This window comes from Danio rerio, chromosome 14 (genome assembly GCF_049306965.1).
Source record: "Danio rerio strain Tuebingen ecotype United States chromosome 14, GRCz12tu, whole genome shotgun sequence".
Classification (NCBI taxonomy): domain Eukaryota; kingdom Metazoa; phylum Chordata; class Actinopteri; order Cypriniformes; family Danionidae; genus Danio; species Danio rerio.
Window position 1 is genome coordinate 9,088,988 of NC_133189.1, and position 25,652 is coordinate 9,114,639.

General features: G+C 36.3%; 1 protein-coding gene and 1 long non-coding RNA gene across 8 annotated transcripts in view; one reads left to right on the forward strand and one right to left on the reverse strand.

Moving 5' to 3' along the window:
• The window catches only part of vegfba (vascular endothelial growth factor Ba), a 69,064-nt gene that overhangs the window by 35,860 nt on the left and 7,552 nt on the right, over positions 1 to 25,652 (forward strand). For all 7 annotated transcript variants that reach the window (XR_012390205.1, XR_012390206.1, XR_012390207.1 and 4 more), the window contains exons 4-7: positions 2,197 to 2,270; positions 11,634 to 11,666; positions 18,024 to 18,107; positions 24,431 to 24,634. Coding sequence is in view for 2 of the 7 variants with exons in the window: in XM_005157162.6 (XP_005157219.3) it covers positions 2,197 to 2,270; positions 11,634 to 11,666; positions 18,024 to 18,107; positions 24,431 to 24,634 (395 nt within the window). In the remaining 5 variants the exon portion in view is untranslated. The remainder of the gene's footprint in view (positions 1 to 2,196; positions 2,271 to 11,633; positions 11,667 to 18,023; positions 18,108 to 24,430; positions 24,635 to 25,652) is intronic.
• LOC141377684 (uncharacterized) lies at positions 1,654 to 24,592 on the reverse strand. Its single transcript, XR_012390215.1, has 2 exons — positions 24,415 to 24,592; positions 1,654 to 2,084 (listed from the first exon to the last, which is right to left on the reverse strand). It is a non-coding gene; the product is annotated as an uncharacterized lncRNA (long non-coding RNA).

Genomic DNA, 25,652 nt, shown 5'->3' on the forward strand with positions numbered 1-25,652 from the left:
ATTTGAAAATTACAGTTTCATGTTTTAGTGTGAACTGTGAATATGGAGGTTTTTGAAAACGATGGTACGTTTTTTGTCATGTGATCCATTCAGCTAAATTGTTGGATGACATTGTACAATTGTTTTGGTTGCTCTCTGTGACAAGCTTTGAAACTCATTGTTAAAGGGAAGAAAGAGGTGGAAACCAGCAAACATTTAAACAACTTTAATAATAATGTAAAAACAATGATAAATACAAGCAGCACGGTTGCACAGTGGGTAGCACAATCGCCTCACAACAATAAGGTCGCTGGTTCAAGCCCCGGCTGGGTCAGTTGGCATTTCTGTGTAGAGTTTGCATGCCCTCCCCGTGTTGGCATGGGTTTCCTCCGGGTGCTCTGGTTTCCCCCATGAGTCCAAAGACATGAGGTTCAGGTCAATTGGGTGGGTAAGCTAAATTGCCTATACTGAGACCCTGTCCACATGAACATGGGTATTTTCAAAACAGTTTCGCTGTTGGTCTACACTAAAATGAAGTATCGGGTGACTGAAACCAAAACTTTCAAAAAAAAAAACACTCCAGCCAGGGTGAAGATTTCCCGAAACTCCTGGTACCACGGGGCATTTGCTATTTACATGAAGGACTTTGTAATTAGAAAAACTGAACTCTTCATCATGGAGAAAACAGTTAAACAGATAATCTGCAGCACGAGGATAAAGAACGAGCCTCCTCCATTTGGCCTCTTTCCTTCATTTTTACTTTACTCTTTACTTTACTCCTTTACTTCCGTGGACAAGGAAACGGAGGAAACTCACTCCACTGAAGACAACCACTAGCCTACAAATATTTAATTTAGTTTGTTAAGCACAAAAAGATGTTTCAAAACTATTTCTAAATTCAGTTCTAATTTCCAGCAAACAAATAAATGAACAATAATAATGAAGTGTGATCAAACAACTGAGTTATATCCAAACACACGTCCTATTCTCATGCCCCATATGGTGATGCAGACGTCTCCAAAACCTGACAGGTGGACAAATCTAAGCTTGTTTTTATTAAAACAAATATAAATATGCATATATTAAATAATACTGCTAATAGCACTACCATTATACAAGTGCAAATTGCCATGAATAAACTGAGAAAAGCCCCTCTGAAATGAAGAAGGCATGAAGGTAGTGGTTTTTATATTTATTTAAAAAATAATATTTTTTGTAACATTTAATCGTTAAATTTGTTCATATGTAAAGATATTTGTGTATTGCTGTGCATCCTAGACCAGCTTTTAGTTAGTTAATGGCGTTGTATATTTCAGTTCTTCAAAATAGCAGCGCAACAACATGCATTAACACGCCTCCTTTTTAGACCAGCACGCCCACGAGTCTTCAAAGTGGCGTAAATGGATTTGCTATTTAAACAACATGGCACAAAAGGGCTGCGCTGGTCTGAAAATAGCAACAAATTGCACCAAACACGTCTTGCACCTTATTGTGCCGGGTGTATAATAGGGCCCATTGTCTAACACTCCAAACATTCTTAAAATGCTTATTAGAAACATACATGAACGTCTGTTTGTGTTACAGAACAATTCGAATTGTAGATCAAATGTTTACAACATCATGTTTACCACAGAATGTATTTTACTCTTATTCTACAATGAAAATTATTTGTAAAAAAAAAAAAAAAAAAAAGCAAATAAGTTGCGGGTGCTGCCCTCTTTCACATCTCATACAAAATTTCACACAATCCTTTCACACATACATGTACAATTTTACATGCACATCAAGGATACAGAATGCAATGCTCAAATTACTCACCTGCAGATCAGGTTGTTTAAAATTGCTCAAACACAAACATGTTTGATGATGCATTTGTCTAAAAATAACTATAATTGCAGTATTTGTGCCGATAATGCAGATTTTAGAGGGCAAAGTAACTCCATACAAACACACTGTGTAACATGCAAGATATCAAACCTGCTATCTGAGCTTAGACATGCTTGAAAAACGACACAGAGGACAAACAGCATGAGTTAGTCATACATATTCACCATGTGGAGATGAAGTCTCTAGTGTAATGCATCAGACTGGATCCTGGTCACGTACTGTATAGAGAGATCGAAAGATAAAAGATGAAGTCATTACTATGCGGAACAGGCTGTGTGTGTGTGTTTGTGTGTGGACAAAATCTGACTCCTGCTCTGTTAAACTCCACAGCTCATGAAGACCTCGTACATGAAGCATGAACTTGTGCAGCTGCCTTTCATTGAACACAACCAGTGTGAGTGCAGGTGAGATACACAGTCACACACACACAAACACAAACTGCGAATTGTGTCGCTCATGATCTCTCTGCGTGCAAAAGATCATGAGCGTGCATAATAGCTTTTTACATGTACATTAACAATTCTGTGCACAAAAGATCATGTTTTAAGTGCACAAAATGACATGTTGCACGTGTATTAACAATTCTACCTAGAAAAGATCATGTTTTGCGCATGCAAAATGGCTTTTTGCATGTACGTTAACAATTCTGTGCACAAAAGATCATGTTTTGAGCAAATAAAATTCCTTGTTGCACTCATATTAACTCATTTTTGTGTTGAAAATTGTTTGTTAAGAAAAAAAACAAACACTTATTGAGCAAGCAAAAATCAATTTTGCAATTAAAGTCTGTTTTTGGATTTGCACAGTTGCCCTGAAATGATTGGTTGGCTTGAAAACCAATAACAGTATTACTTGAATTACGGACGACTTCTGATTAGGAATATAAGACAGAGTAGAATTATTACCACTTCTTAGACTTTCATAATTGACTATACTTAGACTTTTATAAAAGATTATTAATTACAGTGAAGGAAATACACAATGAACATTGCACCATTTTTCTCAGAAAACTTATTTCTAAAGGTGCCTTTGACTCGAAACTTTCCCCAGATGTTGGAAACAATGAAATGAATATAGTTATGCAAAGAAAACTAATCTAATTAGTTTACAAATTTAGTTGTGTATACTAAAATGAAATGACTCAGGGAAAAATTATTGAACACATGAAGAAAGGGAGGTGTAAAAAAGCAGTAAAAGCCCAGACAGCAGCTGAAATCTCTCAGTAGCTCTTCAGCAACCCTCTTACCTTTATCATTGTAAATTAATATTAGCTGCTTTAGTCTAAAATCTACATTAGCAGGAGGATAACGATAAAACCAGGCTGGACATTTCAGCAAGACAATGAAACAAAACACAGCCAAGAAACTCTCAAATGCTTTCAGAGAAAGAAAATCAAGCTGTAGAATGGCCCAGCCAATGACCTGACCTGAGTCCGATATAAAATACAAACTAAAGCTCAGATTTGATAGATTTACACACTGTTGAAGTCTGTGAATAAACTCATACCTGAGCAATGCACGTGACTTCACGATCCAAATGAGAAGCATCTTTAAGCTGCCATGACCAAAAAAGCCTTTTATATAAAGTATTAAACATGTTTTAGTAGTTCAGTACTTTCTTCTTGTGTCATTTCATTGTTATTACACACAACTCATTTTTTAGACTGTTTTTGTTTTGTTTTATTTTGTATGTTTGTATTGTTTGTGTTTTTACCAAAACCTAGTTCATTTCCATGTTAAAAGCTCCTTTCAGAAATATTATTCCCAGGAAAAAACATGATGTGTTCAATACTTATTTTATCCGCTGTATATTGTATATTGTTATTGTTCTCAGTCTCAGAAATGGGATACAGTCACAAAATCTGATCGGGCCATCAACTTCTGCAAATGCAGTCAAAGCACACTCAAAACAGGTTCTATCGCACGCAGAATTGTGTCGCAAATATAATCCTATAGCCTGTAAGCATATAAACAAACTGACCAAGCAAAGAAACAAACCATACACAAACACTGGAAAACAGTGAAGCAACATCTAAAGTTACATGGATCTGAAAAGAAAGTGAAAAAATTGCTGGTTATTAAAGAGTCAGGAGTTTCAGATATTCATTCATTTATTAATTTTCCTTCGGGTTAGTCCCTCATTTACCACAACGGAATGAACCGCCAACTATTCCGGCATATGTTTTACGCAGCGAATGCTCTTCAAGCACAACCCTGTACTGGGAAACAGCCATACACTGTCATTCACACACATTCATACACTACAGCTAATTTAGTTCACCCAATTCGCCTATAGCGCATGTCTTTGGACTGTGGGGGAAACCGGAGCACCCGGAGGAAACCCACTTGAACACAGGGAGAACATGCAAACTCCACACAGAAAACTGCCCCAGACAGGACTCGAACCAGTGACCTTCTTGCTGTGAGGCGAGAGTGCTAACCACTGAGCCTCAGATATTTCACATATAATGAAATATTTAAAAAGTCATATTTCATATATTGAGCACTTCTTGTGTGTATTGCCCAATCTTGTTGAATCACTGAATGCCTCCTCAATTGTATGTCGCTTAAAAAAAAAGTGTCTGCTAAATGATTACACACTGTAAAAAAATGCAGGGTTGCACATAATTCATTCATGTTGACCCAACACAAATCGATCAAGTTAACTTTTTAACACTTTTAACAAATTTACATGGATTAAACATAAAAAATTAAGTTGTCCCAAAATGAAATCTCAAGAATCGTGTTGTTTCAGCTCATTTTACTTAAGAAAAATGACTCAAAAATATATATATATTTTGAGTGCATCTAAATGTAAATGTAATTATAATATCTTATTATATGACATAATAAAAAAGAAAAATAGCCCCCCCCCCCAAATATTTAAGATCTGAAGACACAGTAAAACAGTAAAACACAACTGAAAATGTGATTCAAAACACTGTTAATTGTTCTAATATAATAATATTATAGTTAGTAATAATATTATAACTTTTAAGTGTTCTTTTGATAAAATTTTTGTACATTTATTATCAGAAGTCTTAAAGAATACAATTTTATTTTATTTTTCTAACGTCACATCATCCCTAAAAGTATTAAAGTTTTATTTTTAAATTGCTTATAAAAAAAAGTTACTTGACCACCAAACCATCTTAACAAAATAACTTGTGAAAAATCACATGATTCTAAAGATGTAATGACGATTTAATGATGCTAAATCTTAGCTTTGTTATTACAGGAGTAAAAACTGAAATCTGCATTTTAATATTATTTGACAGTATTACTGTAACTTTAATTAAACGAAGCAGCTTAGAGGCGGCACGGTGGCTCAGTGGTTAGCAAGAAGGTTGCTGGTTTAGGCCAGATGGTGTTTATGTGTGGAGCTTGCATGTTCTCCTCGTGTCCGCGTGGGTTACCTCCGAGTGCTCCGGTTTACCCCACAGTCCAATGACATGCGCTATAGGCGAATTGACCCTTTGCTAAGCCCCGCCCTCCTTAGTTACTGTTGCTACGCCTGTCAAGCTTTCGTGTCTGGCACATCTATTACAATGTGTATGCACCGGAGTCAGACATTCCCATGGATATAATTAGTCATTTTTGGCTAATCAGGTGTGCTATCCGAGAAAGCCAGACAAAAAAGGACTGCAGTTTGCATTACAGGGGTATATTCACCACATAGTAGGCAACAAATTAGAAAATTATTTAATCAGAATTAAAGCTAAAGCCTAGCCGCCTTGTACACTGACCATTCAACAGTTTAGTTCATGCACAGCAGGATAGGTAAAATATAAATGTAATCTAATAATAACTAATTAAACCATGATTTTTTTTTTTTAGCCAAAAAGCCTGAAAGATTAGATGTTGTGCAATGAAATATGGATAGTGGACAGCGCTTCTACATAATTCATTCACAGAAAGAGCAGTCAGAAAGGAGAAATTGATGGATTTGTGCCAAATATTAGCATCATTGACCCATTACAATGTACAGTACCTTTACTGTCAGTTTGTTTGTGTGCTTTTTATACAGTTTCTATTCTAATTTGCAGTTAAGTGGAATAAATAAATCAATTGAAATGCAAATCAAAGTATAAATAGCAGAAAGGAACAAATAGATTTTCCCTACCAGCAAATATTAATCTGACACCAAATATAAAAGCAGACACTAATCCGCTATAACATTATCACCAATGACTAAATCTCTAACAGACCGACGAAAACATAAGTGAAATCTAGCTCTGGCATGGGCATGAGGGATACAAATTACTGAAAAAGAGCTGCGGGTGAAGAATATTGATTGCAAGTGTTCAGTTTGTCTCGGTTTTGTTCTGTTGATATGTAATTTCAAATGTCAGTAGCTTGAAACAGATGGAAATATGATTGATATTAGTATGACTACTATGGGGAAGGCTTAAACGGAGCAGTGCTCATAATATTGAGCGAAAAAAGAAAAAGAAAAAGGCAGCTGGGAAACATAACCTGCTTTGTATTTTTGTAAGAAACAGTTAAGATCGTTTTAGGGTAAGAGGTGTTATTGCCGTCTATCACTGAATGTGTCAGGAATATCAAAAACAAAACCAACTTAACCCCACTTTCAGACTTTTAGCTTTATTGACAGACCTCCTGCACAAAGTTACGGTTGCTAAGCCACGATTGGTGTGTGGCGGTTTTCGGGTGTGGCTTAGCAAAGGGTCAATTGGATAAGCTAAATTGGCTATAGTGAATTAGTGTGTATGCGAATGCAAAAGTGTTTGGGTGTTTCCTAGTACTGGGTTGTAGCTGAAAGAGCATATGCTGAAAAGTTGGTGGTTCATTCCGCTGTGGTGACCACTGATAAATCAGAGACTAACCCGAAGGAAAATGAATGAATGAATGAACATCGCAGCCTTGTTGAAAATAATGAACTTTCATAAACAATAAAATTAAAAATTAAAAAATAATAATACAAATAATAATAAAAACTACTTTTGAACAGTTGTAAAACATCTAAAATATTACAGGACACACTCTTAAATAGGTAGTTCACCCGGAAATGAAAATTACCTCACCACTTACTCTGCCTCATCTGGTTTTATACTTTTAAGAGTCACAAAAAAACGATATTTTAAAAATCCATGATGGAACCAATTGACTTTTATCGTCAACAAGTACCATCCAGCATTCTTTAAAATAACTTCTTTTGTTATTTAACAAAACTTAAATAGGTTTTAAACAAGTAAAATGTGAGATAAGTGACATTTTTGGGTGAACTATGTCTTTAATCAATGTCAGGTTATTACGCATGATCTGTTTCCAACAGAATCTAAATTTAATAACAGTTTTTACCTTTGAAAACCACTCGAAAAGCAGCTTTTGTCACATTTTGACAACTTGTGGGAGGAATTTTGTCCCCAAAGAATGGTTAAGTAAATCCACCCACACACACACCCAATCCAAAGCCTATCTGAAATTCAGATCACCCCCCCTCCCACACACACACATGCACTTCCACCCTGTTTGTCACATGGGAGATTGACCCTTTCTCCCTACGGAGTACTTCCCGTACCCGGTCTCACAAAGTTGTCACCCCTGAAACACTAATTCTGGCCCATCGCCGAGCTGTCAACATCAGCTCTTTATCAGGTCATTGTGAGGTTCTCCTCAAAAGCCCTTTCAGAGGTTGTGGGGTTGGGATTAAGGCCACGGGTGGAGCGGAGCGTTCGGTCTGAGCATTTACATGTGCTCCCCTTTCTATCCTCTCTTTGTAATACTGATCTGCCCCATACAAATCTCAACTCAGCAGTTTTAACCAAGCTGAGTGACTTCAACCGTACAGGCAACCAGCCAGCCTTATTAGCTGTGTTTACACTCATTCCGACTGATTGCTCCACTAATGCTCACATTATCATGCGATAACACATTTATCTCACTGATAATGGTTACACTTTCACACGCTGAAACCATTATCTTATATGCACAATAGAAGACTACATTAAGTAAGGCCATTCTGGTGTACAAAATCTTATGGAGAAGTCCCCAGGGTAACTACTAACTATATAGTCTTGGATGTTGTCTTGATGTTTTTTCCTTGAAGGGGGAGTTCCCCCTAAAAATGAATTTACTCACTATTATACTATTTACTCTCTCTCAATGAGTTTCTTTACTCAGTTATATACAGGGTTCATACGCTCATGAAAAACCTGGAAAAGTCAGGGAATTTTTACATGGCATTTTCCAGGCCTGGAAAAGTTTTGGAAAAACAGAAAAACCCATAAGATTTTGGAAAATTCATGTAAATTATATTTACATTAGTCATTTAGCAGACGTTTTTGTCCAAAGCGATTTAAGCTGCAGTCACACTAAAGCTTGTGCTTGTGAAATTCTGTCGCACATCGCTGTGAAAAAAGGTGGTATTAAACCAACCCTGGCTCATTGTGGAAACGTAGCCCTGCGGACGTTTCTGCGGACCGCGATTTACGTCCCGGGAGGTACGTATTCCAGAGGTTTTTGTTTTCGCGGATCCGCGAGAGACCGCTGTGCGCGCTTTTCCACGTCTTGGGCGCCTCGCGGGAGCACGCACCGTTCGCGCTCGCGCCGTTCTCGCGCGAAAAGCTGCCGGATCTGCCGACTCGGCCGCCCTCCTCTTCCTCCTCCTCCTTCCCTAAACCCGAGCGACAGTTTGCAAAAGCCGTCCAGAAAAAAAAAAAAAAAGCAAAAGCCCTCGTCTTTGATTTCGACTGCGTTTTCGGATCCCACCGCGTTCTCGGCCTTTCCGTTTTTTGTCTTACCTGATTTCCGGAACCGCTGTTCCCCGGACTCGATCCCAGTCGTCGTCCCCGCGGCCAGCTCCTCCTCCGGGGCCTCCGCTCCGCCGAAGCAACGCTGTGAGCTAAGCGGACAAACTGGTTGCATCGGGAAAGCCCTCCACTCGGAGACAAGCCGTCGGCCAGCAAGCGCGAAGAGGAGGGGCGGAGCGGCGTTCGCTCGAAAAAAACTAAACGCGGCCTTACGTACCTCCGGCCACGTAAATCGCGGTCTCCAGAAACGTCTGCGGGGCAACGTTTCCAGAATGAGCTTGGGTTGTATTAAACAATATGATTAGACGTTATTAAAAGTGAGTGATTGCTCCATATTTTAAAATTATTATTTTAAATGATCTTCTATCTAACACAATCACCTGATGCGATTCCGCAGGTACGAATTCACCAAGCTTGAACTTTCGAATGCAGTGAAATGTAAAACTCGTCGCACGTGCTTGTGTTTCTGGTCTGCTGCATTCGCATGCCTTTGAATGGAAGTCTATGGAGCGAAAAGTTCAGTGTGATCGCGGCTTTTTTTTATAGTTTTATCTACTATTATTATTCTAACACTCTATTAACATCATCTAAAATTAGTTTGACAAATATCTGTATACTGAAAGGGAGGTTAGTTGTTTTTACTGCTTTTCTTGGCTCACATCATTAGAGCTGTGTAAGCACCATCTATTTTACATAGATATAAAAATTAATTGAAACTAAAGAGATTGTTGCGTGTTTTATGATATGCTGTAAAAAAAAGCGTTCATTGTTTTTCTTATGATTTGCCACGTATATGTAGACATTACAAGAAACATTAGGTCATGAAAATTGACTTGAAAGTCCTGAAAAAGTCATAGAATTTATGTAGTAAAAATGTGTATGAAAACCCTGTATATGAGTCATTTTGAAGAAAGCTGAAAACCTGTAACTATTGACTTCCATACCCTAAAAATATTTATTGGATTTGCTATTTTTTTAAAGTAACAGTTGCAAGCTATTTTAAATGGAATGAATTTAAACAAACAAATTAAGTTGAACATTACAAAATTATTTGTTTAAATTCAGCCTTAAAGCTTAAAAAAGAAATTCAATGAATCTATTTTTTTAAGTGTAGTCAGAAAAAACAAATATGATGGATGGCAATGGTTACAGGTTTTCATTATTTTTTAAAATACCTTTTATCGAAAATAAATATATAAAATAAACAAATAAATATAAAGAAAATAAACTCATAAAGATCTTAAACAAGTAAATGGTTAATGATTTTTGCAGGAACTATCCCTTTATGTGTGTTTTAGGAGGTTCTCAATCACGATCCTGCTTAGTTTGCATGTCTCTTTGTTTAACACTGATTAAATAACCAGCTCATTACATGAACACTCAATGAAGCAACTGTGTTGAGATCGACTTGTTCCCTACATAGTGTTCACTGCTCTCTACCCTCTACATATGGGAAATCAGCCGAACTTGGAAGTGTACTTCAACTGTTTGCAGTATTTGTATTATTAAAGTATTGTGAAGAGTCATTTAACTGTAATCACGTGATTAGCATGGACGTCACATTGTGCACATGTTACTCTCTGAATTGAACATGTTCTATCTGCTATCATGGCAGAGTATCCTGTGATGTCCAATTCGCAGGGCACTTGCAGTCAAATTAAACAAACCACTGAAGCGGTAAGAGAAACATATGAAATATGCATTGCAATGGGGCCGTGAGGACCAGGATTGAGAACTGCTGGCTTACTGCAAAAACTCTTCAAGTTAAATCATTTTGTTGTCATGTTTTGGAAATTATTAGAAATTTGTGATCCTATTGTAAATCTTTTTAAAGTTTTTATTAGGTGAAAAAAGTGGTTTTGGAGCTCTGTAAGATTACAGTTGAAACACAGAAATCACATGGAATGGTTTGACAGTGTTTTTGTTTGCTTCACTTCACTTTCAATGTCTCAGGATTGAGAAAGGTTTTTTCACCCAAAAAAAGAAAAAAACTGTAAAAAAGGACTTAAAAAATGACATTTGCTGATTACCTAATAAATTCAAATTTACCCCTCTTTTACATTACAGCAACATAACTAACCAAACCAAATTGGTTCAACTGTCAGCACTTAGAATTTCTAATATTCTTGCTTTGTACTTCCGTTCAGGGTAGAAATCGTTCCAGCTCTTTTTTATTTAGTATTGCAGGATGAGCTGAGTTCTGTATCCAAGTTATGTTTAATACATCGGGTTCTGAGTTGATTTACAATGCTAACATATATAATCTCTCTGCATAGTAAACTAAATTCTTGCTGTCCTACATTTTTTAAATGAATCAAATAAACTTTTCAACTTACTACAGTCAAACTGACTAAAAATATGAAGGTAAACTTTGGATAACTTTTTAATGCAAGACATGGTCGTTAAGATGAGTGCTTAACAATTGGAAATCCCTTTTACCCTCTTCATTCCAGTATATCCGAAATAATATCTGTTATTCAGATGGAGAAATTTAGATTTGTAAGAGCTAGGTCCTTAAGAAAATCTTCAGCTACTTGTGGTCAATTTCTTAATTTATTTGACAACTCTATATCTCAAGAGCAATCCAGTGACCCCTCTGAGATGTAGGTTATATACTCTTTCTAGTTTTGATTCTATGTTCTTTGACTATGATGGGGTTTTGTTTGTTGTCTCTTTTTTTTTTTTGTTTTCCTTTATCGTCCTTTATGTCTACAGTACGAGCCAATGTTTGTTCTTGTTCTGTGTGTGTGTGTGTGTGTGTGTGTGTGTGTGTATGTATGTATATATATATATATATATATATATATATATATATATATATATATATATATATATATATATATATATATATATATATAAATATATATTTATAAAACAATTAAATTTTAATTATAATATTATATAATTATCATTAATAATAGTAATAATAATAATTCATCTTTCTTTTAATTGTGATTGTCATTATTCTGTTTTAACTGTTTTCTTTTCCTTTCAGGCTAAAAGCAAACCTTTATGCAGAGCCAACCAGGTAAATAGTTGTTTTGGGATTTTGTGTGTGGAAGAGAGCGAGAAAGAGAGAGAGTGGAGGGAGAGAGAGAGAGAGAGAGAGAGAGAGAGAGAGAGAGAGAGAGAGAGAGAGAGATGTTAAGGTTCACAAGCAGTGTTAACAGCATTTGCCCTTTCTTCCCTTTGCCCCGCTGTACACACCACACACTAACACACACACACACACACACACACACACACACACACACACACACACACACACACACAAACATTAACTCCATGGAGATGGTTGCTTGCTGAGTTAATTGTGTGTGAAAGGCAGAAGTGGTGCGGTCTGTTCTGCTCCAATACTAGTTTACTCTGACCCTGATGTTAGAGAGTTCAGCTACTGCTTTTTTACGAAATCTGCACGGAATCGATAAAATAGATGAATCGATGGAATAGATGAAAAATACATGTCAGATTGTTGCACAAGAAGTGTAGGATAAAGGTTTATACTTAATGTATAGGTTTGTTTGACCAACTCTTAAAGGGACAGTTCACCCAAAACTGAAAGTTTCTGTCATCATTTACTCACAAGTCAAACCTTTAACTTACTTCTGTCGAACACAACAAATAACATTATGAAGAAAGCGGGACACCATTGACTTTCATGGTGTTTGTTTTTCCTGCTATGGAAGTCAATAGTTACAGGTTTTTTGTTTTTTTTTCAAAATATCTTCTTTAAGTTCAACCAGGAAAAAAAGAAAGTAGATTGGAACCACTTGGGGGTAATTTTTCATTTTTAGGTGCATCTCTTCAAAAAATGAGCAATAGTAACCATACTTTTACTGTACGTTCACACTGAAAGCGATAAGAGCGTCAAAGTAGCCGAAAGTCATTCATTTTCAATGGGAGCCGCTGGCAATAAGCGTCGAGGAGCAGTGTGGCGCTTCTTCGTCGGTGTGGGTGTCAAGGAGAGTTGAAATCAAGTCAATTTTATGGTAATGAGCTATGACGCGGTTTGACGGCAAGCGATCAGAATGTAGAAGTTCACCGCTTGAGAGGAGTCCAGAGAACATAGTCACTGTGAACTTTGGTTTCGACCACTGTTGTTCTCAAGGGTTTGATTATTGCAGTCACCAGATTTTCAATTATTTGCGATGTTTTCTGACAGGAACATACATTAAAAAGTTATTGGTGAGTTACTGATGTACATTAATGATATATATATATATATGTGTGTGTGTTTGTGTGTGTGTGTGTGTGTGTGTGTGTGTGTGTGTGTGTGTGTGTGTGTGTGTGTGTGTGTGTGTGTGTGTGTGTGTGTGTGTGTGCATAGTTTAAGTCACAATTATAAGCCCCCCCATTGAATTTTTTTATATATATATTTCCCAAATGATCTTTAACAGAGCAAGGAAATTATAATAATATCTGATTTTTTTTTATTTGTTTATTTTGGCTAGAATAAAAGCAGTTTTACATTTTTTAAAACCCGTTTTAAGTTCAAAATTATTAGCCCCTTTAGGCTATTTATTTTTTCGTTAGTCTACAGAAAAAAACAGTGTTATACAATAACTTGTCTAATTACACTAACCTTCCTAGTTAACCTAATTTACCTAGTTAAGCCTTTAAATGTCACTTTAAGCTGTATAGAAGAGTCTTGAAAAATATCTAGTCAAATATTACTTACTGTCATCATGGCAAAGATAAAATAAATCAGTTATTAGAAATGAGTTATTAAAACTATTATGATAATGTGTTGAAGAAATCTTTTCTCTATTAAACAGAAATTGGGGAAAAAATAAACATGGGGGCCAATGATTCTGACTTTAACTGTATATATATATATATATATATTTGTTTTTTTACGGGAACTCATGCAACAATACAAATCAGTATTGCTGCTTAAGGATATTTCAGACATATGGACACATTGGATAATTAGGTGGAGCAAAGCCACAGCACATGCAACTTGATCTTCCATTATTAAATGAATTTGATGAAAGTTGGCCACAATTTCAAGCTAGAAAGCATGGTTTATGCGGGAACTGTAACTTATATAATATGCTGCAACGGCCCCTTTAAATATGAGATCAATGTAGCGAGCTTTGACACTCTCACCGCCTTTGGTGTGAACATACAGTTACACTACTGTTTTTGACTGGACAGGAAAAATTGGGCCGCATTCAAATGTTTCCTGATATCAGTGTATGCTAATTATAATCAGTAGTGGAATTAGACCTGTGATAAAAGCAGGCGGTAATTAGCTAAAAAATGTATTTAACTGGACATAATGTGTGAACTTGGCGTTGATCCTCAGGTTCACACTTCTCTTTGCTGTGAAATTCAGTTTTTACAAGTAGTTCTCCCCCTTTTTTTGCCAATTTGCAGCCGGTCTGTTCTATTAATGTGGGATTTATTCATATGGAAAAAAATCATTTGAATAAGAATAAGACTAACTTGGGACAAAATTAGTTTTTTTAAATATTTGCAGTTCATCCCTATACCTTAGAAAATCTGTGAATTTGTCATTTGCATTTGTAAAACGAAAAAAAAAAATCCCTCTAAAAGCTTTGTTTTGGTGTGTGTGTGTGTGTGGGGGGGTGTGTTTGTGTCCAGCTGGCGTGCGTCTTGCACTTCTGGAAGGGAGTCAGAAACCTAGAACCCTCCTTTTGTTGAGAAACGGAACAGAACATTCATTTTGTTGCTTAATTAGGCCACTGGCCCCTGAGGAGCCTCAAAGAGAGACCGAGGCTAAAGAATCACAAGAATTAAGACATGATAAAGTCATCCGAAGATCTCGCTGAATGAAATCTCTGAATTAAAAATTTAGAGGGATAGTTCAACCAAAAAATGTTAATTCTGTCATAATTTTCTCACCCTTCAGGTCTTTGCACATTAAAGTCTGACATTTCTGTTTGCGTTTTTTTCATATTTATATGCGAAAAATTTGTCACGTAAACAAACCTTGCACACTGAGTCCGATGTGTAATAATTAATCCATCCCGAAAAAACACAAAACATTTCAGAGTCAGTTCAAGCAGCGATAGTAGAAAAAGAAAGAGGAATTGGCTGCATATTGTGTTTATCCAAGAGAGGACAAAGAGTTCAGCTCATTATTAAAGAGCTGCGCTGGATTATCCCCAAATGCAGTTTATTTCAGAAAATCAGTAGAATTTTGATACATTGCTTGTGATACTTTGCACATTTACATATGTAAACTAATGCTGAACAGAGACTACCAGTACCATACACATTATAATGGATGGCTGCCGTGTACGTCAAATGTATGGACACACACACACACACTCCTTTGAACAGCAGCAGGGCGGAGGTCTGCCAGTCACTAGCCGCATTTCCACTGTCGGGCCAGTGCGAGCTAGGGCTTTTATCAGGCCGGGCTGGGCCAATCGCTGGGGGGATTAAGCAGTGAGGCTGACATCATGTCGCGTTTCCACTGTCGGGCTAGTGGCTCGCAGTGTGTTACGCAAACTCCGCCCCCAGAACGTCCCCCGAATCAAGCGTCACACAACCCGCCCACTTCAGGGGGAATCAGGCAGATAAAGCACACCATCATGAAACCATTAAAAAAACGACCGAAACAAACAGATGAGCTGTTGCTGTACAGCAGTACATTTTATGTCTTTACGCACATGCCTGTGTGTTCTCATTCATCATATTTATTAACTCACTGACCAACTGTTGGCATCGAAATTGAGTGGTCACGCCCTTATCGGAGGGACCCATGCAGCGCAGTGAGAAATTCGAAATTTTCCAATTGAATCCAGCATGTAGGGGGTTCTCAAAACACCTCTCAAAGCACTTTTTCATGTGTGAAAAGTACAAAAAAAACAAACCTGGTTTAAACATTTTTATGATCGACGAAAGTTTCGGAGACACGATTTTTTTTTTTTTTTTTTTTTGTGAAAATTACGGCCGAAAATTTCGGATTCAGTGTGCAATAACCTTTCAGTAGATCAAAAACTTTATGATTTTCTTTCAGCTTTTGAACACAAAAGATGATATTTTAAAGAATGCTAGTAGCTGGCACCATGGGCGTTGCTAGGCCTATTTTAGCGGGGCTGTAAAACTAAATTAATCGCCTTAGTCCCCTTTAAATTTGATAAGAAAACGGAAACAGAATTCGGCTCCTCCCCGTCTTTAGTTTTTCACTGCCGTGGACAGCGAGAGAACGAAGTGTGTGTTTATCGATAAATGAGCAATATCACACGAGTAGCAGTGCGAAATGGCTGTGTATCGGCACTGGTGGGAGGCGTGCGTTGGCACGAGGTTGAGGCTGCAGGTCAAGTCCCAACGCACGCCTCCCACCAGTGCCGATATACAGCCATATCGGACTGTTACGAGTGTGAAATTGCATTCATACAACAGTTTGATGGTATAATTGTGTAGATAAAAACAAAATCAAACATGGAGAGTCTCAAATACCCTTTAGTATGAGGAACTACTTTTTTTCCGCCTTGGATTCAAATAATAAGCTGACAGTTAAACAGCAGAGCAAGCATCTTTTAAACTTTAGGTCTGTAGAGTCTACTTTTTGCTGGCTGTATGTGGGCGGAGTAATACACAAAGGGTAAAGAGGCTGTACGGGTGCTAATATTACTTAAATATATCACAGCTATCAGCCAATCAGATTCGAGAACCAGACAGAACTGTTGTATAAATTGTTATAATATCTGCTTATTTGCAGTTCTTTGATATAGATAACCTTGTATCACCTGTATCCCAATGTCATGGGGGAGCAGTCATGTTTTCCTCAGCGTTTACCTCATCAGCTGTTTCCTCCAGCAAAAAATGTAACTCTTAATGAACATTTCACTATTTTTATTTCAAAATGAACTACCAATATTAAACACTTTACAGTTTGTGTGGCATTAACTATACCATACAGTCTTGCACAGAACGCATTAAACACAGTGACAGAAGCACTTAGAGAATGCACTCGTTTATCTGAGTACATTACAGAGATAGAGACATCAAGTGTTGTCTAGTAATAAAAAATACTTATCATCTATTATTATCATGCAGATCATGAAATATGTGAATTAGCCTGTAAGTTTTAAAATATAAATTTATATGTGTGTCATTTAATTAGAAAAGTGGCAGTTTATTTATTTGATACATGGAAACAAAAATGCAGTTGAATATAGAAAGTGTTTTTTACCACAGTAAACAAGTGGGTTGTGCCTATTTGGCTTATTCAGAACTCAAATGGCTGTGCCTGTCTGTGTAATACAGTGGAATACTAGTATACAACTCATATTAAACAAACATTTTTAAGTGTATTACTATTAAATTATTACTTATAAATGTAATATTAATATTACATTTATGTAAAAAACTTATGTTGCCCCTGGCTGGCACCAAATGACTTCCACTCAAAAAAAAATTGCTGCATGTTCAGATTATTTATTCAAAATGAGCTGAATTAACACAATTCTTGAGTTTTTTTGGGAATTACTTAATTGTTTTATGTTCAATCAACTTAAATTTGTAAACATATATAAGTTGACTTGTGGAATTGTGTGGAACCCAGGATTTATTTTACAGTGTAATACCTTAACTACTATGGAGGTCGATGTTACCATCAATCAGCATAGTTCAAAATATCTTCTTTTGACAATCTATTACACACCTGATGCAATACGACGCATTAAGGCAAGATTTGTTGCTATTTTTAGACCATCGCAACTCAGTATAATTTTTTTTGACCACACTACGTTATTTTTGTTCATTTAGTCACTGAATTTAAAAATAGTTTTGAAACAGATCTTTCTGCTTAACAAACAAAATTAAATATGAAGGTTAATAAATGTCTTAACTGGAGTGTGAACAACACTGTTTCCTTATCCACCGAAGTAGAGTAAAAGTAAAGAGGTTGAATGGAGGAGGCTCATTCTTTATTCCAGATGTTCTGTTTAACTGTTTTCTCACTATTGAAGCGTTTAGTTTTTCCACTTATAAAGTCCACCATGTAAATAGCAAATGTGCCATGGTGCGACGCAGCTGACTGTTAAAGGAAATAATAAATGAGACTCTGATTGGTCTAATTCACATTATGCTCAAAACACACCCATAACTCATTAAGAGAATAAGCATAACCCTGTTAGACCATGCAGAGCAGAGTATATTTTGCCATCCTTAAAATAGCAAAAGTGGATTCGGACATGACTTTAATGCGTTTGCGCCATGCGCTTTAGACTTTGTGCCTAGATCGTTAAAATAGAGCCCTATGAAAGTAAATGATGGTTATTTTAATTTTTGATTGTACTATCGCTTTAAATATACTCTAAAGATTTTGTGCAATAAACACAATTTATCATTGTGCTTATTTATGTTTATGTATACATAATACATTTTTTACTCTGTGTTTTTTTAGGCAAGGCCCTCAGACAACAAGAAGAGGCCGAAAGCGACACAGAGGGAAACCAAAGCGAAAGAAACACATGGGGAAAAACTCAATGTATGTTAATCATGCTTTATTATAAAAGAACTTCTGCAATGTTATACAAAAATCATCTTATTATTATTCCTTTGTATTAATAATAACTGTTTGTAGGGCAGAAGTGTTTAAAATTATGACCTGTTTTCAGTCGCACTTATGAACAGCATTTTTACACGAAAAAGAAGATAAGATTGTGCTTTTTTTCCTGATCATCCTACACCTGATCGAAATGGTTTCTTAAATGTAAGGTGGTGCTTGATTTTGTCCTTTGGCAAGCAATTGGATTGTTGGAAAATGTTTAATTTTACAGCTGGAAATCGTAGCTCTTCTAAAGAGACTGGGCAAAAATGAAGCACACATTGAAAGCCCGCCCTAAAGAACAGATAAGTCCCTTAAGTCATTTCATGTGACCAGAGGTGAATTTGTTTTTAAAGAGAAGGAAGATTGTGGTATTTGATTAAACATTATGAGGCCAATTTAATTCATAGGAAGTAATGAAGTGCAATGTTTACACCAAGCACTACTATATAAAAGTAAGTAGAGTACATTTTGAATTCATGCCAACTTTAACAACATATGACTAAGCAAAGGATGCCAATGTAAGCGTGCACACTATATATATATATATATATATATATATATATATATATATATATATATATATATATATATATATATATATATATATATATATAGTAATTATAAATTAATTTAAAAAAAACACACACACTCTCCATTCATCAGATCATGCATCCAATGCACGTAACTGGGTGAAACCATTCTGGCATATGTTTTATGCAGCAGCTGCCCTTCCAACAGCAACCCAGTACTGAGAAACACTCATATACTCATATTCACACTCATACACTACAGCCAATTTAGTTCATCCAATTAACCTATAGCGCATGTCTTTAGACTGAGGGGGAAACCAGAGAACCCGGAGGAAACCCACGCCAACACAAGGGGGAACATTTAAACTCCCTTTGAGGCACTAATATGTACCTTTACATATGAATGTGTACATTTTAAAAGCTGTGTTTTGTAACTTTATTTCAGAGAGTGAAGGTACTGTTGAAAACATCATCATACATGTCTTTGTCATTAAAGAAATGACTATTGATATACATAATAGTAGCAGTTAAGTAATATTCTTAAAGGGAAAAATAGGAGATAAGGCGAAGCATGATAATAAGACTTTTAATTTGCCAGTAACCTGGGTTAAGCGCTTCCGGCGAACTGTATGCCAATGCAAAATTCGGCGCGTTTAATGGCTGTTTTCTTTAAAAATCAGCAATAGTGATTTCCGATATGAAGTGGGTCTCAGATTGTACAAGAAGCCCTGCATTAGATTACATTTTCCCCGCCATGTCTTTATAATATGAGCATTTATTTTACCCCAGTATATTTTTTGGAGCTTCTGCGCTAGCCTGCCAATTCTGACGGGCGCGTGCGAGTGAACGGCTTTTTGTCTCGTTTTACGATAGAGTAACGAAATGAATGCCAAAGTTTATTTAACTGAATGTATTTTAATGACATTACAACATCGATGCTGTAAAAGGAACCATATAAAATGGAAAAAAGTTCACAATAACAGGTCACCGGAAGTTTATCAGTATGGGAAAAGCACTAGCTCGGCATATACCCTATTACACCTTCTTCGATATTAACTCAAGAAGAATTTCAAACTTTTATACATTTATTTATTCTGTTGAACACAAAGGGCCCTATCATACACCCGGCGCAGTGTGGCGCAAGGTGCGGCGCAGTAGTCTTTTGGTAGTTTCAGCTTGGCGCAAGAGTCGTTTTGAGGCGTTGCGCTACGCTGTTTAAATTGCAAATGCATTAGCGCTCATTTGTGCGCCCATAGGCGTTCTGGTCTAAAAAGGAAGGCGTTCTGAGGCGGACCGCTGGCGCTTTGCTATTTTGAGAATCTATAATAGATTTTTCATTAGACCAAAACTAACCCGGTCTAAACTCCGGTGCAGAGTTGCACCTCGCTTACACACTGCTTAATACGCACAAGAGAGCAATAGGCAAATATCTTTACATATGAAAAAATTTAAATATTAAGGATATATAAAGGATATAATAAGAATAGATATAGGATATAAATATAAAGGATTAAAATATTACAAAACATATTATTTTCTAGCCTACATAAATATGAAAAATCACTGCTTTTATGTCTTCTTCATCTCAAGAGGCTTTTTCAGTTCATTCATAACAATTTGCTTTTGTATAATGTTATTATTATTAGCAGTATTATTTATTATATCCATATTTATATTTGTTTTATTAAAAACAAGCTTAGATTTGCCCACCTGTTAGGTTTTAGACCATATGGGGCACAGCATGTGTTTTTAGAATATAACTCAGGTTTTTGAACACACTTCGTTATTATTGTTCATCTATTCGTTTGCTGGAAATTAGAACTGAATTTAGAAATAGTTTTGAAATGAATATTTGCGCTTAACAAACGCAATTAATTATTTATAGACTAATTGATGTCTGTGCGTAAAGGTTTCCCTATCCAAGAGCGAAAGTGAAAGTTATCCATTTTTCTCATTCTCACGCAGTAGATGCTCTGTTTAACTGTTTTCTGTTAAATAAACTGTTAACTGTTTACTGTTTGCTTTTGAAATGCTAATTTTTTCCACTTAGACTTACTTTGCGTCCTGTAAATAGTGAATGCGCTCTTGACGCGATGCAGCTGGGTCTTAAAGGGAATGGGAGATGAGACTCTAACTGGTTTATTCTCAAAACACACCTTAAACTCATTAAGAAAATAAACTCAACCCTTTTAGACCATGCGCCGCGGCGCAAAGCAGATTTCCCGTCCTTAAATTAGCAAAAATGCGTCCTGACACGCCCTGAAAGCGTTTGCGCCCTGGGTTTTTGCTCTGCACATGGACCGTCAAAATAGAGCCCAAAGGAAGATATTCTGAAAAATGCTGGAAAAGCTGCCATTGACATCTGTAGTAAGAACAAAAATAACTATGGAAGTCAGTGGCTGCTTTTTCCTCCATTCTTCAGTATACTTTCCTTTGTGTTTAACAGTAAAAAGAAGCTCAAAATCAACAAAATCTTCATTTTTGAGTGAACTATCCCTTTAAACATCCATCTTTTCTTTGACTGTATTAAAAGCTCCATAAACATTATTAAATATTAAAACCGGCTTGTAAGTGAAAGAGTTTCTGTTCAAATTCGTACGTGCCTTATTACACATTCATTAATGCAACATTGACTTTCACTCAGACAACAATTAATCAACTCGAGTTGACGGGAGAGGATTCAACAGTTCCTGTCCTTCCTTTTCTACTTTCTCTTCTTCGTCACCGGTTTTGGTGGGGGCAAATGAAGGCCGCTTCTTTTAGGCCATCGTTTTCCCTCCCTGCTATCCATCATTCACTCCTCCATGGATGGAGTCATTGGCAAGTGTGAAATCAGGCTAATTTGCCAGCCAGAACGGCCCTCCCTTTTCCTCGGCCTCCCTTCCTTACGCTCTATCAGCCTCTCAAACCACTTCCACACAAAGATTGATTTGCTTCCTAATGAACTCTCAGCTATACACGTCCCTTCAGTTTTGATTTAGTTAAGAAAGAAGGGGGGGAGGTCAGCATCCCATCAGACACGTCACAAATGAGACATCAATGAACCAGTGAACCTCAAACACTAACCAGAGTGTATCTACGGTGCTGTCCGAAGAACCGCTGCATGCTCAGAATGCATTATGGGTCTTTTTGTGTCAGCTACTGAATTCAATTTCAACTCCATAATGTGGAGATGCAGGCTTAGGTTAATGATTGCAAGGGCCGACATGCTCTTTGTCCATTTTTACATTATTCTCTTGGAGACGGATTTGTCCAAAAGGGAATTATAATAAGAATTGCGTTACTCAATCACTTGGCGAAAGCCTTTCTTACTATTTTAATGTTTCTCATAACCTTCGGACCTTTGTGTTTGCTGGTTTTGAATCTGAACTGAAAGTGCATGTTTTAATGTATAATGTAACTGTTGTTATGTGAAATTATCAAAATATGGATGCAATAATGTTGAAATAGCAGACTTATTCTGACCTGTGCTTGTCTTTATTTATATAAATGTCTTAATTTATATTAAAAAAAAAAAATATATATATATATATATATATATATATATATATATACAGTTAAAGTCAGAATTATTAGCCCCCCTGTTGATTTTTCTCCCCAATTTCAACTGTTTAACGGAGAGAAGATTTCTAATCATAATAGTTTTAATAACTCATTGCTAATAACTGATTTATTTTTTCTTTGCCATGATGACAGTAAATAATATTTGACTAGATATTTTTCAAGACACTTTTAATACAGCTTAAAGTGACATTTAAAAGCTTAACTAGGTTAATTAGGTTAACTGGCCAGGTTAGAGTAATTAGGCAAGTTCGAGCTTGCCTAATTACTCTAATATATATTATTATAATAAAACCTTCTCCAGAAGAAAAAATATATTCAAAGGGGGCTTTGAATTTTTTTTTTTTTTTTTTTTTTTTTCTGGAGAAGGTTTTATTATAATAATATATAAAATATAATATATATTTATATATATATATATTATATATATAAAGATCATATACATTTTTATTTTAATTATTTAAAATGTTTTTACTGAGAAATGGTAAAATCCTAGGATAGTAGCAAAGCATACATTTAAATTGACAATTAATTAGTATTTTGGAGCTGAAATAATCATCAAATAATACTTTCTCTAAACATGCCTGACACGTTTTTCAATATCTAAACTACTGTGGCACTGAATTGCATTTTTGTCATTTTTAAATCATGGTAAAAATGTATAAAAGTCTTAATTTTGCTCAGACTTATATATACATTTGAATTCAGAATTATTAACCCCTCTTCGAATTTTTTTCCAAATGATGTTTGTCCAAATAAACAAGGACATTTTCACAGTATGTCTGATAATATTTTTTCTTCTGGAGAAAGTCTTATTTCTTTTATTTTGGCTAGAATAAAAGCAGTTTTTATTTTTTATTAAAATAAAATAAAAAAAAATTTTGACCACACTTTATTATTATTGTTCATATAATCATTTGCTGGAAATTACTAACTGAATTTAGAAATAAATTTGAACCAAATCTTTGTGCTTAAATAAAATTAAATATGTAGGCTAATAAATGTCTTCAGAGGAGTGAGTTTCCACCATTTCCTTCCTCCATGAAAGTATAAAGCAGTAAAGAGTAAAAGTAAAGTAAAGAGAAATGGAGAATGGAGGAGGCTGATTCTTTAACCTCGAGCTGCAGATTGTCTGCTTAGTGAAGCATTCAGTTTTTTCACTTACAAAGTCCACCATTTAAATAACAAATGCGCCATGGCATGATGCAACTTACTCTCTTAATAGGAACGTGTGATGAGACTCTGATTGGTTTAATGCACGTTATGCTCAACCTCAGAACTCAGAACAACCCCTATACACCCAGAACTCATTAGGAGAATAAGCACAACCCTGTTAGACCATGCGCCAGGACACAAACTGTATTTTCATTCATTAATTTTCTTGTCACCTTAGTCCCTTTATTAATCCAGGGTTGCCACAGCGGAATGAACCGCCAACTTATCCAGCACGTTTTTACGCACCTTCCAGCTGCAACCCATCTCTGGGAAACATTCACACACACACAAACACACTCACTCATACACTACGGACAATTTAGCCTTCCCAATTCACCCGTACCACATGTCTTTGGACTCGCACCCGGAGGAAACCCACGCAAACGCAGGGAGAACATGCAAACTCCACATAGAAACACCAACTGAGCCGAGGTTTGAACCAGCGATCCAGCAACCTTCTTGCTGTAAGGCGGCAGCACTACCTACTGCGCCACTGCTTTACACGCAAACTATATTTTTCCGTCCTTAAAATAGCCAAAGTGGATTCGAACATGCACTTTAGACTTTGCACGTAGATCATTTCAAAAACCCCAAAAAGTTACAACCTGATTCAATTATTAAAACAAGTATGAGACTTTATCGTATTTTTTTACAGCCCATGTTGTATGTAAAAAATAAAGCTGTAATACTATGGTATGCTTTTTAATGCTTGGTTCAATTGCATGTACTACTACTTCCCACTTAATCTACATTGTAAAACAAATCTGTTAATTATTATAATTATTATTTAATTTATGAATATTGTTTAGTGTACTTATAGCATATAATGAATCAGAAACCTCACTCGCTAAAATGACTCCCATATAAAATATGACGGTTATCTTTACAGAATATGAAGGTCAGGCACTTTTATTTCTCAGATACTACTTTGTTTTTACCTTCTCATGCCAACAGGATGCTTGTGCCAACGACACCCCCTCCTCCTCCTCCTCCCACCCTGCCGCCAAGCTCCGCCCCTCCGACACCTGCCAGAGAGGCGTGTCCTCCATGCCCCATCCGCAAGATGACATCACATCCTCCCTCCTGTGAATGCAGGTGCAGTTTGAGGGAGGTGAGCTGTACAAAAAGAGGAAAGACACTCAACCAGAGCAGCTGCCGGTAAACACACATGCACACACTCTTACAGTACAGAGTCAAACAACTTATTTAAATGCAGCTCGCTGTGCTAAAAATAGACCCTTACACACAATCCCATGCCCTCCATTAGGCATTTTGCTACACAAAAAAGAAAGAAAGAGCAAAGTATTTTCAAAGAACCCATGAAATAAACATAGAAGTTTTTGCTCCTTTTAGACATTGATTAATTATTAAGATTTTCAAGTGTTGTCTTTCTTTTTGAGAAAATAAACCAATAATATATCTGGCAGGCATCCATAAATGCTGTCACATTGCGCCTCTTTTTATCATCACATGATATTTATTCATTCATTCATTTTCCTTCAGCTTATTCCCTTTATTCTTCAGGGGTCGCCACAGCGAAATGAACCGCCAACTTATCCAGCATGTGTTTTTTTGCAGCGGATGCCCTTCCAACTGCAACCTAGTACTGGGAAATACCCATACACTCTCACAATCTACACATGGCCAATTTGGCTTATTCAATTCCCTTGTACTGCATGTCTTTGGACTGTGGGGGAAACCCACGCAAACACGGGTCAACCATGCAAACTCCACACAAAAACGCCAAATGGTCAAACTGGGGCTCGAACCAGCAACCTTCGTGCTGTGAGGTGACAGTGCTAACCACTGAGCCACTGTTTCCCCCTTAAAAATAAGAATACTAATAATAATATTTCTAGAGCAACAAATCCAAATATTAGCATGATTTCTGAAAGATCGTGTAACAGTAATTCGCTGTTAAAAGTTAAACTTAAAAAAGAAGTTACATTTTAAAAATGCATCCAAATGAAAACTGTTATTTTAGATTGTAAAAATATTTCGGCGGCTGAAAATTATTGTCCGAAAATGTTATTTTTGCTGTAGCAAAGTTTGCTTAAATTATGCATCAACAGGACATTTCTTACAGTATGTTCACACCGAAAGCGGCGAGAGTGTCAAAGTAGCTGGAAGTCATTCATTTTCAATGAGAGCCAGTGGCAATAAGCAGCAAGGAGCA